Source organism: Coccidioides posadasii, chromosome 1 (genome assembly GCF_018416015.2).
Source record: "Coccidioides posadasii str. Silveira chromosome 1, complete sequence".
Classification (NCBI taxonomy): domain Eukaryota; kingdom Fungi; phylum Ascomycota; class Eurotiomycetes; order Onygenales; family Onygenaceae; genus Coccidioides; species Coccidioides posadasii.
Window position 1 is genome coordinate 2874280 of NC_089407.1, and position 16126 is coordinate 2890405.

Below are 16126 nucleotides of genomic sequence, written 5' to 3' on the forward strand. Positions count from 1 at the left end.
GAAGATGGGGCCGTTCGCGTGATCCCGCCGAATCAACATACACGCCTGTTGTGGCTTTTCCCCCGGCTGTTCTATTCTTATGCCTGACCTCACCGGTCGCTGATTCACTGCCTAACGAACCAACACGCGAACCAGCCCATGTACAACGCAACCAAGAAAGGGCCCAATTCCTTCATCTCCGGCAGCGCGTCCGCAGGTTCAGCGTTAATCCCCCATTGACGCCGCGCTCCAAAAAAGGGTAAATCGGTTTCAATTAGATCACCATCCGCCGTAGACTGGCCTCCCGCAGGCAGAATAAGAAAACTGTATTTAACACTGTCCCTCCCCGCACCCATCTTTCGGCCGGCCTTGCGAGGTTTCCATCCCAACATCTCCCAATTGTTCATCATCTGGGCCGGGTAATTTACATAGTTTAGAATAGAATCCACCGGCTGATTAGTTATATTTGTTCTGCCTGAAATCCACCCACCAGATTGACTGAGAAGAATCCCTTGGAGTCGCACCCGTCAAACGGCCGTCAGTCCGCCCGTTCCTCATCAGACTTTCACCTCCAAATTGACCCGCGGTTTGGATGGAAGCACGCATCATCGAAGCATCGTTCAGAGACACCGCATAATTACGTCCATTTACTCTCTGGGTGAGTATTCTGCTTCTTTTGCATCTATTATATATCATCATCGTCATTACCAGAGGATGGAAAGGGCATACCCTTTCCAGGGTACACGCAACCAGACCGGAGCTGCGGTCCCCTTTTTTTGCGCTGCCCCCCTCACATTGACGCAGAAGACACATCATTTAGGCATGATCGTATCATTTGACTCACGTTCTTATTCATACTCTTGTTGCCTTCAAATACCCAGCAAAACCTCCCCCCAGCCCCCCTCTTCCCCACTCTTTCTCCTTTTCTTATCTTCCATCACTCCGTTTAGTATTATCTTCGCGCTGACCCTTACCGGCCCTGCGAGAGACAGTGACTTCTAGCTACAAGGCAGTGGGAGGTGATAACGTTAAACCTTGTCGTTACCTAAGCCACGCACATCGTTCTTAACGCCGAAAGTCCGAGCGGCGGCTTATCGCCACGCAGCCTCCGCCTGACAAATCCGCCACGCGCCCTCCCTCCTCCACCGGAAGCCGCCAAGGCCAGGGCGTTCCATTGACTTCCACCTGTCTTGGTCATCAAAGTCTGCCATCTGACCCTGACTGTTTTCTTATCCGCTGCTGAGGAGGCGCTGGCTGATTTTCCGGTTTCTTTTTTTATTTCTTTCTTCTCTTCTACTGCTTCTTCTTCTTCTTCTTCTTCTACTACTACTACTACTTTCTTCCTTCCATTCATTCTCCTTACATACTTCCCTTTGACCCCCCCCCCCCCCCCCCCGGCAAACCAATCAACCAATCCCATAATACAAACCTTTGATCGATTCCGCCGCTTTTTGCCCAATTCGCCTCGCAATTCGATTACTTCTCTTATATTGGAATCCCCTCGTCGCCGCGATATGACCCGGCTACCGCCTGTCTCTAGTTTGGTGTCTCCTCCAGAGCCAAAACCCTTCGACAGCTTCAACTCCGACCTCTACTCGCAGTTGCCCTTCTCCCCATCCAACAAGCTCCCTCCCATCGCTCCTGAACGAGCCCAACCCCAGTCCGACATGGACCTGCCGTCGCCACCCGTCACTCCATACAACGGAAGTAAGAGAAGCCACACCGTTGACGGTGACAATGGCCATACGACTTCCAACGCCATTGCAGGCCCATCCAGAGACCCCGTCCTCTTCCCGTCCGACAGAAGACCCTCCCTCCTTGAGCATGAGCCGCTCTTTGGCCCCGAGTCGGTGCCTGACGCTGAGGCCTTGGTGGATAAGCACATTGCTAGCAAGAAATCGACGGCTAAGGGCAAGTTCCAGCAGCCAACTCGCGATGAATACATGCTCGCCTTGTCATGCGTCTCCCGTGTGATCTCCAATTACAACCGCAATCCCCGTGCCTACGCCATACAGGAGCGGAAGATTTTTGACTACCAATGGACCCTGGTGCACCCGGGGAAGCAGACGAAGTCGAAGTTGAAGAAGATCGCCCCCGCCCCCTCCAGGCGTGGTAATGCCACCGCTCCTCGCGTGCAAAAGTCACAGAGACCTAAGCGATCCAGTCCCAAGACAAAAGTTGTCGATTCGTTTGACACGACTCCTACTCGCAATCCTCCCAAGCCTCGTGTGATCGGCACCAACCGCGACGATACAGATTACAATTCTCTTCCAGACTACTGCCCTCCAATCTCGACCCTCCACGGTACCAAGGGGCTCAAGGCAGACTGGAAAGGCCAGATGCTTGATCTCAGCAATGATCCCAATAGGGACGCACTCGATCCAGCAGAAATCAATCTCGCTGCTACCCTTCGCTTGTCGTGTGCCACCTATCTCTGTAGCAAGCGCCGCATCTTCCAGGCTCTTCTCAACAAGTTTAGCGAGAACAAGGAATTTCGAAAGACCGACGCTCAACAAGCTTGCAAGATCGACGTCAACAAAGCAAGCAAGCTTTGGACGGCCTTTGAACGGGTTGGATGGTTCAAACGGGAGCATTTCATACATTATCTCGAAAATTAAGCGGAGTACGAGTGACGAGCCCAACCACATAAATAAATGGTTCTGGTAACCTGAATAATACCCAATGAAGCGTGTCTGTCCCATGATAGAGCATTATGGACGCACCTTCATGATCATGATGACTTCCCTTCTTTCGCAATACATTGATGTTCGACGACGGACGATACGACAATTTGTCTGAAACTTCCTTCTCGGCCTTCGACACCTGATGACCTGGACCTTAACCCATTTTTCCCCCCCTTTTTTTTTTTTTTTTTTTTTTTTTTTTTTCGATTTCCCGTTGTGAGGCAATGGAGTCTGCTGGACTGGATTTCGCCTCGACGACGGTGATAATGGCTGTTGATAACTGTTCGTATTCCTTCCATTATTATGTTACGGCCACTCCTATTCCTGTTCCCCTTATTCCAGTGCATTTCAAATGGTGGTCAATATGGTTATTGGTGGTGTTTATTTGATTTTAGACCCAGTTTTATGGGCTTATCCTCTCATTTGTTTCTTGCTTATCAGGCTCTATGGTGTTGTTTTGCATTGGGATTGCTTCATGCATTCAGTTCAAACTTGACTCAAATTGCATTTAACGGAATGGAATGATGGGCGGTTAACTCTCTTGTCTTTCCATGCAGGGTATGGGGTACTTGGCGGTTTTGTGTTTGCAATTGCTTATGAACTATCCAAGAGACTAGTTGGCCAATTCGTCTTCTCGTTTTATCTTGTTGGCTGTTGCGCTTTTCTTTTCTTTTCTTTTCTTTTCTTTTCCTTTCTTTTAAATGGATACGGATTAGGCGCAGTCTTCGTCTGGCGTATAACTAACTACATAATGCTGGAATGTTTGCCTTGAGGAACACATGGGTTTTGCATGTTTTGCTTTTTTCAGGCATTGATCTCTACGCATTGAATTTTCACTTGACCTCTGCATTCGTTTGCTTTCATACATATTTACCGGTTATATCCCACATACACCGTCGCTTATTTATTGGGTTGCTGATTTTGTTTGCCTTCTGTTTTTTTTTTTTTTTTTTTAAGTTGCTTTTGCCCCCCTCTGCGTGATAACGATACCCCATACACCGATAACTTTTTTTTAACCCTATTTACAGTCCAAGATTCAAATTGTCTCACAATTGGACCGATATGAGATTGCTAAATTACCATTATTATTGATGGATACTATCAATTGAAACCCGATATCAATAAACTAGAAGCACTTCTCTCCGTATTCATCCATGTCTGTATGGGTGTACAAAGTGTGTCTCATGACGAAAGCAATGCACTGCATCTTGCGTCCTCTCCGGTTGTGGTGGAATAAACTCCCGTAAGTTCTCCGTACGGAGCGGGCAATTGGAGATAACCAATGCAGCCTGATTGGATTTTTGCATTCCCCCTTTTTGCGCCCGGTCCGTCGACAATTCGTCTTCCCGTCTGCGGCTCAATGAAACTCTCAGCCTTGAGGTGGTTGTACTGGAAAAGTCAAGCGTTCTGCATCAGAGTGCGGAGAACAGTCCAGTTAAATTCTTGCAAATTGGCTACCCATTCAGCTGCTTAGCTTAGTTCAGCCTTGAGCGAAAAGCACTGTTCATCGGGACAGCTTTTTTGGCTATGCCCCGTGCGGATGCAGGCGGCAGCATGCATACACACCACACCAACACACCCACAAGCATGGGATGTAGGACGTAGTAGTTAAGTATGTCCGTACTGCGTATTTGGAAGCCCTCCGATCCGTTTGCGGGGAAGTTCCAAAAAGCCTCAGGAACGGACGGACTTTCGGAGTATTTGGTTATTTGCAGCGTGGCTGCTTGTTACCCCTTTGTCGCCCCCCTCTTTTGACTTTGGAGGTTTGGGTTTGACGGCAAAACTCTGCTAAATTTAACCGACGAGATCAATCGTGTGACAAGTCTGGTGGAGGCTGGCCGAAAGGCGAAGCAGTCTGTCCCCTTCTCCCAGCCTCACAGGCAGAGCACATATGTGTGTACTCCATATAGAGAGAGTACTTGGCTTATTTTCGTCGAGGTTAAGTCAATTTCTCGGTCTTATTTCCGTTTGCGGCATTTAGCATTCTTCATTAACATTGCCTGGGATTTAAGACCCGAATATTTTATCATATATGAACACCTCTCCAGATATCCACTTTTGCAATGTTGATTTCATTGCCAAATTGCACTGTGGCAAAGAGGCTTTCAATGCAGTGAGATCTTCTTGGTGCCTACTACCAGGTTATTGTGAAAACCGGTTCACCAAACTGCCAGCGGTAGAGAGGGGGCGTTCATGTTATTGTCGTCCCAGCGGGACTCCTATCACTCAGAAAAGGAGAATGCTAATAATGTTATAGATATTCTATTCTCTGATACCCATATACATTGTTTTTTTATACAACAATTAGACATCTTGCTAGGATGTGTGTTGCTAGAAATGTAGTCAAGCAATTCCTCCCCCTTATAAAATGATAGCGCCATCTGCGAAAGCAAGAAATATTGGCTCTGCACAGCTATTTATCTCAAACAAGAAATCAAAGCTAAATGACAGCCTATATATACTGCTTGAGACCCCTTATTTTTCTCTAACCATGCATTTCCTCATTATCATCGCTGTCACTTCTTTGTCACTTGTGCCCCCGCTGAAAGGTACAAGGAAGCCGCCAAAAGAGATTATATTAAGTGGCTATTTATATCATAAATAAATCTCAGAGATGCCTACCTCCTCATAGCCTAGCCACGATACTTATATGACCCCCATTAATGTATCAGCCAAGGCTATGAGGGCGTAGTCGGGCTTACCAGTCAGGAAAAGCTACGCTTTGAGTTCTTCTCTCTTCCTACACTCTACGGAATATGTTATCGATTAGATTGGACCAATTCTGTGTGAAAGGGTTCTAGTCGCTGCCAATGCAGAAATGAGGTTTGATTGTTATTCAAGGGCTCATATATTTGGGTCCTGATGACGAGGTTGGGGCGGAGCAAGAGAGCTGCCATCAGGAAACAGCAGCTTATGACGATGTATCATCACAATGATTATTATGATATGAATTGTACTAATCTTTGGGTGTACTCCGTAAGAAATGTATGGATAGAAATTGCATCCGAATCCCGACAAGCTTATAGGCACCGACCAACCAATTCGACAAACGGATATTGAAATGCCCTGCTGAGAGTTGGTGGAGGATGTGGAGCTGGCCCTGAGTCACAGGCTTGAGATTAGCTACGAGTTAACGCCAGACTCTGAAGCGCCGATAGTTATCCGATCGAATCAACTATGAAAGGTGACCTTTTGTTGTAACTCGCTTGGATAAGTAACAGTGCTTTAAAATCATAAACGGCTTCGGATCTGATTGATGCCCGAAGCTCAAGTGCAACTTTGAAAAAAATTCTGGTGGCAATATGGGGATGGGAACATATCAATGGAGACAGAGAAACCAACTGGACACAGCCCAAGAGATAGCGCATTCCACGGTCAAATGAATATGCTAGCTCGAAAGGTCTTGCAACTAACATCACAAGTTCATTCTGGATATCATTGGGATGGTCTTGGAAGAGCAATTCCGGCTGGGGGATCAACATTTCCTTCATCTGCGAACAATTGGGATCATTCTGCTACCAGACGCCCACTAACACTTCTGCTGCTTGAGCACACTCCTGTGGGCGCGCGTCACCGCTGAACTGCAGATGAGCAATGATTCATTGCATGGATATGTGGCCAAATCCCACTTGGAGAAAAACGCTAGCCGCTCCATGACGGAGATATCATTCATGGTGTCCTTCGGTCTGGACATTCCTCGGTGCGCACATGGAGCGCACCAGCATTTAATCTCGCTTTTCAGGGCCGATTTAATAATGACAATGCAAGAAATTGGGCTAGATATAACCACAAACCGCGCAACTTCTCACAGAAAAGTTTTGGGTTCCTTGACACCGTCAAGGGTCAACATTGCAGAGGCAGTATCGAAACTGCTAGCACTAAATGGTAGGCTTCCCAAAGGTTGAAGGGCGGCCTCTACAGTCTTTGCTTTGATATCGACAGAATCGTTTGGGAGCATAAATGGACGTTGCGCATCAGTGATATCCAGAACGATTGTCCAGGCAAAAAGATGTATTAGGATTTACGCACATTTCAGTCCACCATCTATATCAAGGATTTGAGACTTTCCCGCAAGGTGTTTGTAATTCCATTTCCCTCCTCAAAGACCAGTCGTCTCCCAAATTTTCTCCAAGAAGAGTCATGCCGCGTATATTCGATGTGTATGATGTTGAAAGTGGATATGACCCAGGAAGTGGGCGGCAATTCACCTTTCTCCTCACTATAGCCAGATAATGATCCTCCGGCCTCTTGTAATCATGGTCGTCGGGAATAAATGTGAAGAGATTTTGCGCCTCAGTCATTTGCCCAGCGCGGAGGAAAAGGACCTTCTACCCTTGCTTGGATAGGAACGTCTCGTTTGCAAGATTGGCCATTCACGCCTTATTGTCTCATGTGTCACAACCCCAGGTCTTCTTATCGAGTAGTCTCACTACTTGATCTCTATCCAAGTTTGTCCTGGGGGTTGTACCAAGAACTAGGATGCCATTGTCCTGCAACCGTTTAGACAACTGATCCACCACGGGATGCGTTTCGTTGGGGGATCTGGTTAGAGAGAAAACGGATCATTAGGATTGCATTGAACCTGTGTGGTGGGCTGTATTTCTTGTCTTGTCTTTCAAAGGTCCTGATACCTGGAAGCACGCTATCTTCACCACCTTCTCTGCGACATTAATTTCGTGAACAGAATGCCTAGGCGCAGCAAGCATCTCTACCACAGGTCTCCCTGTACCGCACCCAACATCCATGACGCGACTCCTAGTCTTGAGCCTCGTGAGCACGTCTCTTATGATGGATTTGAAGTTAGCACTATGGGAACGGGCATCCTTATATCGCTTTACTAGGTAGATAAACACCATCTCGGCATCGAAGCCTCCATGCTGATATTATCGAATGATACTTTCTTTCAAGACAAGGGGGAGAGAACACAGAAAGAAAGAAAGAAAGAGATATGTTTCAAACTGGTAACTGGAACAGAGTAAAATAATATATAGTTACTCTTTTATGCCTTATGACCACTCTTTTCGCATTGCAAATGGGAAAATGGCTGCTTCTGAGAGCCACAGAACTCCTGCCGCGTCAACGTGCGAAGATATTGTGAAGCATCACCAACATATGTGCAGAAGGAACGATCTGTGGACGTTCCGTTTGTTTTCACCATCGTTTGTAGAGCAACTCTAGCACCCTAACTTCACTTGGATTGCATAGCCTGTGACGGCCAGAACTCAAGTGCCCTGTTATGAAGATAATTATCAGCTGGCAACTGGGAGAGTCGGTGATGGAGTTGCAACAGAAGTGTTCATGGAGCATTATTTTGCCCTAGCTATGCGAGTAAATGTTCAGCAAAGATGCTCCCCGATTTTAAACAATGAAGCTAGTGAGTTGGTCTGTGCTATGATCCTCTGCAAGCCTCTTTCTGACTTAATGATGTACCATGCTGCTTCCGAGCAATGCTCAGCAGGAGTGCAAGCCGACACATTGGGATGCCGGGGGTAGAGAAGAGGAGGGGGGGGGGGGGGGGGGGGGGGGGGGAGGAGAATGTTGTGGGCAGAAACTAGGAATATCCTTTGCAAAATTCATAAGGTTGCTTTGTCGGCTGCCTTCAGTCTCCAATGCAACTCACTGCTTTGTTTTGTGGATGAAATTGGGGGATTGATGCTCGATAAAGAGTCCATCACAGTGTTAACCGAGACCAAGGTACTTCGCAGGTACATCCCGCTACCTCAGATTGATCGTGGTCGATTGATTAGATATCCCCACGTCTCTCCGCCACGCCGCGCCTCTAACTCGTCCCATAAACCAGACCTTTCGCGACCGACTCAGGGGCTGCGGGAAATCAGGATACCGGTCCACCCTGCGGCCTTGCTGCATTCAAGTTTTTCTGTTTCTACCCCTCACTCAATTGGAGCACGCTGATTCGACAATTCGGACCCTCCATCGCCGTCATCGTGGCGAGAAAGACTGGATCAAGAACTTCCTTTGTTCCCCTGAATTGAAAAGTAAGGACTAAATAAATTTGCCATGGATATAAATATGAATAATTGACTTCTCGGACCTCTTTTTACTAGTTCGCCGCGTGGAGACCGACTCATTGACTTTTCCGCTGTTAAGGCAGTAGAGTTTCATCGTACCCAATCGACGAAGCAGAGAGAGAAAAGAAAAAGTGATGGCAATAAATAACTCTCCACGAAACTAGGCGTTCAGTGACACAAGCCATGCAAGCGTCTCGAACGATTTTTAAGCCCGCATATATCAAAATGGAGGGCCGATAAATATACACATGTATTTTCTGGAGGAGTACGATGTACGTGACTCGGAAATGTACGGAGTACGGAGTACAGAGTAGGCCTATCAGCCTCCCGTGCAACCAAAATCGTTCGATCTTCGCAAATCATGGTAGAATATGGTATAGACGCCCGATGCGTACAGCAGGGCTCAACATACCCTGCCTTTCGTCGATGGGAAAGGGGCAGATGATCCTTTACAAGGCCCAACCTCATTGCTGTCGAAGATCTGCGTACATCCCTCCCAGGCCAGCGGGTGATCGACAAGCTTATTTTATCGACAGTATTAACTCGTAGAGAAGAGTATCGACCTTATTTCGTAAAACTTTATATCATTGGGGGCGGGAGAAATATATACAACAAAAGCGGAGAAAGCAGGAGTGAACAAGTGTTAAGCATCTGCTCGCCTCCTCCCTCTCCTGTCTTCCAAAGTAGAGGAAGAGGGAGAGTAGACTGGTTAATATCAATCAACTATGTGCATCCAGGAATGACAGGTAATCTTTAACTAAGGGTCGTTCCTGATGAAAGAGCTCCCGACACCTGATTTCGCAGAAGGAGTGCAGAGCTCCAGCAATAGGCCTGCTCGCGGGGTTTTCCATTAAACGGCCACGAATATACCGAGGGATTGATGTGCGGGAGAACTATAATCATCAGGAGATGATTTCGATCGCCCCATCTAGCACTTTCGCCATTTGATGTGGAAGATCTGTCGGAAATCGGCATCGATCGAGTCATTGGTGAGAACACCCGATGCGTTCTTGTCGCGGCTGGTGAGGCGGACCTGGGAGTTGATGTTAAGAGCTCGGGTACTGCCGCAAGGAGACCAGTTGCGAGAGGCTTGGTCACTGTCATCATGAAGGACATAGTCACCCTCAGTTGGGCCGCTGAAATGGGTGCTTAAAGCGAACTGGGGTGCTGTTAGCCTTTCCTAAAGAGGGTGTAAAGTGGTCAACGACGGAGAAAAGAAATTGCATACATCGTTGGTCTCGCCAGAGTAGTAATAGTTGCTCTTCTGGAGACCGTCAATACCACGATCCAAACGGGCATATCCGCGGTAGTCAACGCCTAGCACGGAGTACTGGTAGCCACCAGGGTACTGGAGTTTAAGGTTGAGCTGGCAGTTCTTGCGGCTTTCATCGAGTGAAACATTGGGGCCGATGGCAGCGACGTATTTGTCGAAAATGACGGTGATGGTTTCACGATCATCCGAGATGACGGTGCGAGCACTTCCTTGTGGACATCCGGTACCGCCATAGTTAACGCTGACAATGTGCACCTTGTCGGGATCGGGCGCGTCTCCGGAGAGATCGTCACGTTCAACGATATCCTCAACGACATCACGTTCGTCTACACCGCGTGTGGGCCATGGCCTACCAGTGCGTGTGCGAGTAGGCCTATTGGTCCGAGTTGGGTGAGGATGCGAGTGTGTGTTGGTTGGTCGTTTGGTTGGCCATGGATGCCCATCAGTGAAAGGTGGGAGTTCAAAGGTTCGAGTGACTTCATGGTCGCCACCTTCTGGAAGAACAACTGCGAGGGCTTCGGCAGCAAGGCCGAGGAGGAGAAGAGTGGGCTTCATTGGACAGCGATGGGAGTCGGAGGAGCCGAACAAGAGCGATATATCGTGGTGAAATGAAATAATTTGATGCCCTAAGAATGATTTCACAGGTGACTGTGGTGGAAAGGATCGAGACTCAAGCAGGGAGATCCTTCACGATTTATATACGTTGTCAAGGAAAGGAGGATATAGGAAATATTTAGGATTCCCCCAGCAAACAAGCTGTATTCCATGCAACCATCACCCCAGACACAAGGGTATCGACGGACTACCAGAGTCGGGCGGCATTGCGATGGCTGCTCCATATCTGTTCGTTGGCAGCGCACACCATTATTTGCTTGGAGATATCGGATAACTCCAACCGGCTAGGCTGCACATGCAATTGGAACTACGACGAAAAGGCTTCGTCGGGGCTCGTGAGAAGATCGGGTGAATGCCACCCTGTAAACCATAACTCAGCTGCTATTGGAAAGGGATTTCATGAGGGCTTGCTTGGAATACGACACTATTCATTTAACCCGTGAGGTCAAGCCGCATATACCGTCCTGAGAAGATATACCCCGGATGCCCGTGGCTGGGCGGTCGACTTCACTCGGTGCTCTTCATCGGTTGAAGGTGGCAAGGGTTGAGCAGGCAATTCAAAGACAGTATTTATCTGACATAATCCTGAACCCTTATTAATTGGTCGATTAGGCAGCTGTTTGGGTTCAACTTTCTAGAACTACCGGGATCAGGGTCCTAATATGCTCAACGCGGGGGTAACGTTGGAATCTTGAGGCTGTTGGACGGTCGACATAAAAGCAGCGAGAATGAAATGGCAGGTGTTACGACCGTAAGTTTGGACGTAGGTTCTCCGGATCTTTACGCAAGGCTGGCCGCTCTGCAGGGAACAGCGATTGCTTCCTCGGAGGAGTTGCCGCCTAGGTATTCCCATGAGTCGTCTTCCATTTCCGCATATACTGTGACACACGCCACTTCGTCACTTGGATGGCGAGTGGCCCGGCAGGTCAAGCTCACCGGTGATCGACAGGGAAAGCGCTGATCATGCCATGGTCGCTCTTCTGCATGGAATGCGTTTAAGCTTTAAATCTGTCGTGGGGAACTGGGATGGGTTGCGAACTCCATGAGGAGCGAATGGGCACAGACCGTCCAATGTTTCCCGTCAATTTGGGCCCTCCAATTCCTCATTGATAGTAGCAAGAGAATTAGTTCTCCACCAATGGAGAACCTTGATCCCTCGCTTCCAAACCGTCCCGCCTGAAAGTAAAGTGTAGGTGACGATCGACAGCGCATCCGACATCACTCTTATTACGAACAAGGTTTGGGCGAGACAGCGTTTGATTCGCCCACGAGCATCTGACTAGTGGTCTCATTGATTGCGCCGTTCCTCTTGGCCAGCTTGGGTAATCGAACAGGCCAGGCCGTTTCGAGTTATCTCACATTGATTTCTCTTGGTTCTGACTTAGGGCTCCCACCCACCCCTTTGCCTGTGATGGGCGAGTATATTCTGCCGGTTTGCTATAACCACATCCGTCGACGAAGATATCAGCTGGGATGGGTTCTTCGCGCATGATCCTAGACCCTGCGGGGAATCTGTCATGTGCGGTAAGTCTCGCCGGGATACTCCCCGCGATACGCTGACAAGTCGAGCCGAACAAGTCTGGAGGATATAACGGGGAGATTGGGATTGGGATGAGCACCACGCTGCTCAGGGATGTGCACCCACACCCAAACTCCTAGCTAATAGGGTAAATCAAAAATAAACAAATAAACTAAAAAAAAGATTAAGGACATCGCGGGAGGTCCTCTATCCCTTGAAAACATGCGGTTTAGCGTATCTCAACGTACAGAACGTCGGGGTTTCATGGCCAGAAGGAGTTTCGGGGCAAGGCCCCAATACTCGGGGCTATCCGCCCAGAGCGTTGATTCCCACGAACGCATTCAAAATAGTTTAAACAAGCATTCCGGGCCATTTGCAGACGGAATGGAACCCCAAGGTTGCAGAAGGTAACTTGTACTAAAGTTTAGGAGGGAGTACTGCAGACGGTAAATTCTGCATCTTTTAATTGGGGTGAAGGGTTGCAGGCTAAGAGATCAAGCAGGCATCTTAGGTAGGCTGCTGTGCCGTGCGCGGGACTGTAAAACACAACACGGGAGAAGCGTAGGATAGAACGAAAAGGACAAGACTGAGAATGCATGAGACATATCAAAATGATCACATCTCGTGTTGTTCCATCCCAACTTGACTTCAATGTCGAGTCCGCGGTCGTCCAGTCCTCCTCGGAGACAGTCGCGACGCCGCCAAACTTGCTTTCCGCCAAACGCCACGCTAACCGAACCAATCAGGCGCGGAATGTTCTTGGCATCCATGCAGAATGCACGTGATGCTCCATGACTAAGTTTGATTATATAAGCACGGACGGAATAATATTCTACCGGTGGTTATGGGTGCTAAGCCACGTTTGGTTCGCCTGGTGCGGGCGGTATCGAACTACGTAAGCTGAAGAGGCAGACGGACGGCGCTGGAAAGTTCAGCTCGATTTTGACGTTGAATGGACCAAGCCATCCGCCGAATCGACGTTTACCCCGTTCCATATATTGCTGCAGAGAGAGCCTGCGGGCTGACTTGCTAGTTCGTCGCTTCTCTCGTTTCCACGCCCTCGTTTTGATTCATCGTCGATAACTGATTTGAACTGGTCGAAAGGGGCGGCGGAATGTCGCAAACCGTGACTCGCGCCGACTCGGTCGAGGAACAGGATCCTCACAACTCCAGGGAGGACAAGAAACCCAAGAGCAGGAGACCTGCAAGTGCGTGCTTTCCCCCCAGTTACACCCTTGACTCTTCTCGCTATTTGCTTCGAACTCCGATCCATCCGTCGATCGACGGGAAGGCGTTCATGTTTTAGTTTTTAGAAGACTTTATGGCTGACTTGGTTCTTTGGTAATATAGATACTGCGTTTCGACAACAAAGATTGAAGGCATGGCAGTGAGTGACACCGCAGTTAAATGCTATCGATTTCCATTGTACCCCTGCGGGAGAAAAGCTGTTTCTGACCATTCGCACCCTTCACCTAGACCGATTCTTACACCGAAAACTGTCCTTCCGCTATTCTTTGCCGTGGGAATCATATTTGCGCCTATTGGAGGGCTCTTGATATGGGCTAGTTCACAGGTATGGGCTCGCCTGTTAATATCTCGGCGAGAATGCAAAAGATTAATCTAATATCACTTACTCCCAATGGCTTGAACAGGTTGAGGAAATTGTAATCGATTATTCAAAGTGTGAAACCGACGCTCCACTGGGAAGCGGCAATGCCCGTTCGATCCCGGAAGAGAACGTTCGAGCTTCGTTTAGATCTCAGAAGCCAATATCCCAACTTCAATGGTATCGAACGGAGAACCAGGCAGTACAGCTTCACTCTGGCGTGGTCAAAAACGATACCACTGTTTGCTCTTTGATATTCGAGATTCCTAATGATATCGGCCCTCCTGTGTATTTCTACTATCGCTTGGATAAATTCTATCAAAACCATCGCCGTTACGTGAAGTCACTTGACTTGGAACAACTTAAAGGGAAGGCTCTCTCGAACGGCACTATCGGCAGCAGTGCATGTGACCCGCTTCGATTGAATCCGGACGGGAAAGCATACTATCCCTGCGGTCTGATCGCGAATTCGCTTTTTAACGACACTTTTTCCAGCCCGGTCAAGGTTGGAACTAGCCCCAACGAAACATTTGAGATGACCAACCAAGGAATATCCTGGGCTTCAGACCGGGAGTTGTATGGGCCTACAGAATACAGCTATGACCAGGTCGTTCCACCTCCGAACTGGAAAGAAATGTATCCCGATGATTATACGGAAGACTACCCGCCACCCAATCTTCGGGAGTGGGAGGAATTTCAAGTATGGATGAGAACGGCAGGCCTGCCGACTTTTAGTAAGCTGGCAAGGCGAGCTGATAACAAGACCATGACTGCTGGTCTTTATCGAATTGACATCAATTATTGTACGTTTTTGAGCCGAAGCTAATTTTTGTCGCCTGTTTTACGGCTTGTGAGGACATATATTAATTTTCAACACAGATTTTCCTGTCCTGAAATATGACGGAAAGAAATCGATTGTCCTTACTACCACCACTGTGATGGGTGGAAAAAACCCGTTTATGGGAATCGCATATGTCGTCGTGGGCGGTTTGTGCATCGTTCTAGGCGCACTTTTCACTTTGGCCCACTTGATTAAGCCAAGGTACACTCAGCTTCTCCCTTGAATTGCATATTCTCAAATGCATATCATACTAATCTCATTACTTTAGAAAACTTGGTGATCATAGGTACCTCACCTGGAATAACGAGCAGTCGCCTACGGCCATGACTACCGGGCGCGATGCTGGTTTTGGTGGCTAAATGATGATGAACGTTAAATGGTTATTACAGCTACCTTTCCGCTTTGATTTTGAAGAGCTGCTTGTACACTTTTGTTTGATTTCCCCTTCATGGTTATATACGTTTGGGTACTCAAGGCAGGTTCTAGGGTGGGTTGAGTCGGCGTTTACAGAAGATATTGGTCTCATGGACAATCAGCCTTCGTTTGCTTCTATGTCTTTTTCTCCTTGGAGGGTTTGGCTTCATTTGGCTTTGCATGTCTTCCGCTACATTTCTATTTAAGCCCCTCTAATAGGGCTATTATTACCTTAGTTTCCACTTTCGGCGCCTTGAATTTCTCAAAAGCCAATACGGAGTACAACTCCCGAAATAACCACCCTACAATAAAAAGGAGCATGGGAAACTAGTGTGCCTTAATTTACTAGTACCTGGAGATCACCCAGGCTTTCTCGGTCCCATTTCTCGGGAGAAATGACAAACGCATTGTTCAGAAAACGTCCCTGGTGCAGTCAAAAATGTTCCTAATCATAACTGCGGAGTAAACTATCGACAAACACATGGCATGCAATCCACCGGCAATATCTCCAAGCATAATTCGTATGTTCACCCCAGTACACATATGCCCAAGGTTTCTATGAATGCAAGCCTATCTCTGCTCACAATAGATAAGGGCGACTTGCCTGTTTCTCCGCGTAGAAATTTTCCCAAAGCCAAGGAAGAAAAGCAGGGGAAAAAGAACAGCAATGGGAACTCCTGGCCTTGAATGTATCCCTCCCCTCCAGACCAAATCTTGATAATCCTCAGCCGGGTCCCTTGTGGGTGGCCCCCAGCGTTTCCGATTCTGGTGGCTTATGTCCCAAACTCTCAATATAACAACGGTGCAATAGACCTCTTCGAGGGTTTCTGAGCGGATTCCACCACCGTTTCATCGCCCACTCTTTCCATGGGTAGCTGAGCCCCAGCGAAGAAGAGGCGACTAATGTCCGTGAATCTCCCTCACGGAGGCTCGACCTTCCTAAATTTCTCCTCGTCCGGGGAAAATGGCATCAAGTCAAGTACAACATGCTACCAGCAAGGGTGATAGTTGTTTCACAGGATCCTTGGAAGCTCGTATAGGCCGTTCATGACTAGGATCTTTGACAGGTCCCTGCCGTCGCTCTATCATGGACTCTACCATGCTTCGTGGCGCCTTTCTGGCGAGGGAGGGAGGGGGAATGCTGAGGAGTTGAAAAGCGGGCGGTT

The 16126-nt window shown here is 48.2% G+C and overlaps 4 protein-coding genes across 4 annotated transcripts; 2 read left to right on the forward strand and 2 right to left on the reverse strand.

Moving 5' to 3' along the window:
• Nucleotides 1-1024: 1024 nt before the first annotated feature.
• On the reverse strand, nt 1025-1399 carry D8B26_000806 (uncharacterized protein; the record flags this gene model as incomplete). The annotated part of the gene is made up of 1 exon (XM_066123347.1): nt 1025-1399. One exon carries the CDS (start codon nt 1397-1399, stop codon nt 1025-1027), a length of 375 nt encoding a protein of 124 aa, XP_065979421.1.
• A 94-nt stretch (nt 1400-1493) lies between these two features.
• D8B26_000807 (uncharacterized protein) lies at nt 1494-2597 on the forward strand (the record flags this gene model as incomplete). The annotated part of the gene is made up of 1 exon (XM_003071161.1): nt 1494-2597. One exon carries the CDS (start codon nt 1494-1496, stop codon nt 2595-2597), a length of 1104 nt encoding a protein of 367 aa, XP_003071207.1.
• Nucleotides 2598-9283: 6686 nt separating this feature from the next.
• D8B26_000808 (uncharacterized protein) lies at nt 9284-10520 on the reverse strand (the record flags this gene model as incomplete). The annotated part of the gene is made up of 2 exons (XM_003071162.2): nt 9284-9851; nt 9921-10520. The coding sequence occupies 2 exons, from the start codon at nt 10518-10520 to the stop codon at nt 9621-9623; spliced, it is 831 nt and encodes a 276-aa protein (XP_003071208.1). The 3' UTR covers nt 9284-9620.
• Nucleotides 10521-13002: 2482 nt separating this feature from the next.
• D8B26_000809 (uncharacterized protein) lies at nt 13003-15818 on the forward strand. The gene is made up of 7 exons (XM_066123348.1): nt 13003-13131; nt 13204-13307; nt 13450-13486; nt 13576-13672; nt 13752-14508; nt 14585-14747; nt 14815-15818. Exons 2-7 carry the CDS (start codon nt 13214-13216, stop codon nt 14903-14905), a joined length of 1239 nt encoding a protein of 412 aa, XP_065979422.1. The 5' UTR covers nt 13003-13131; nt 13204-13213; the 3' UTR covers nt 14906-15818.
• The last annotated feature ends 308 nt before the right edge of the window (nt 15819-16126 follow it).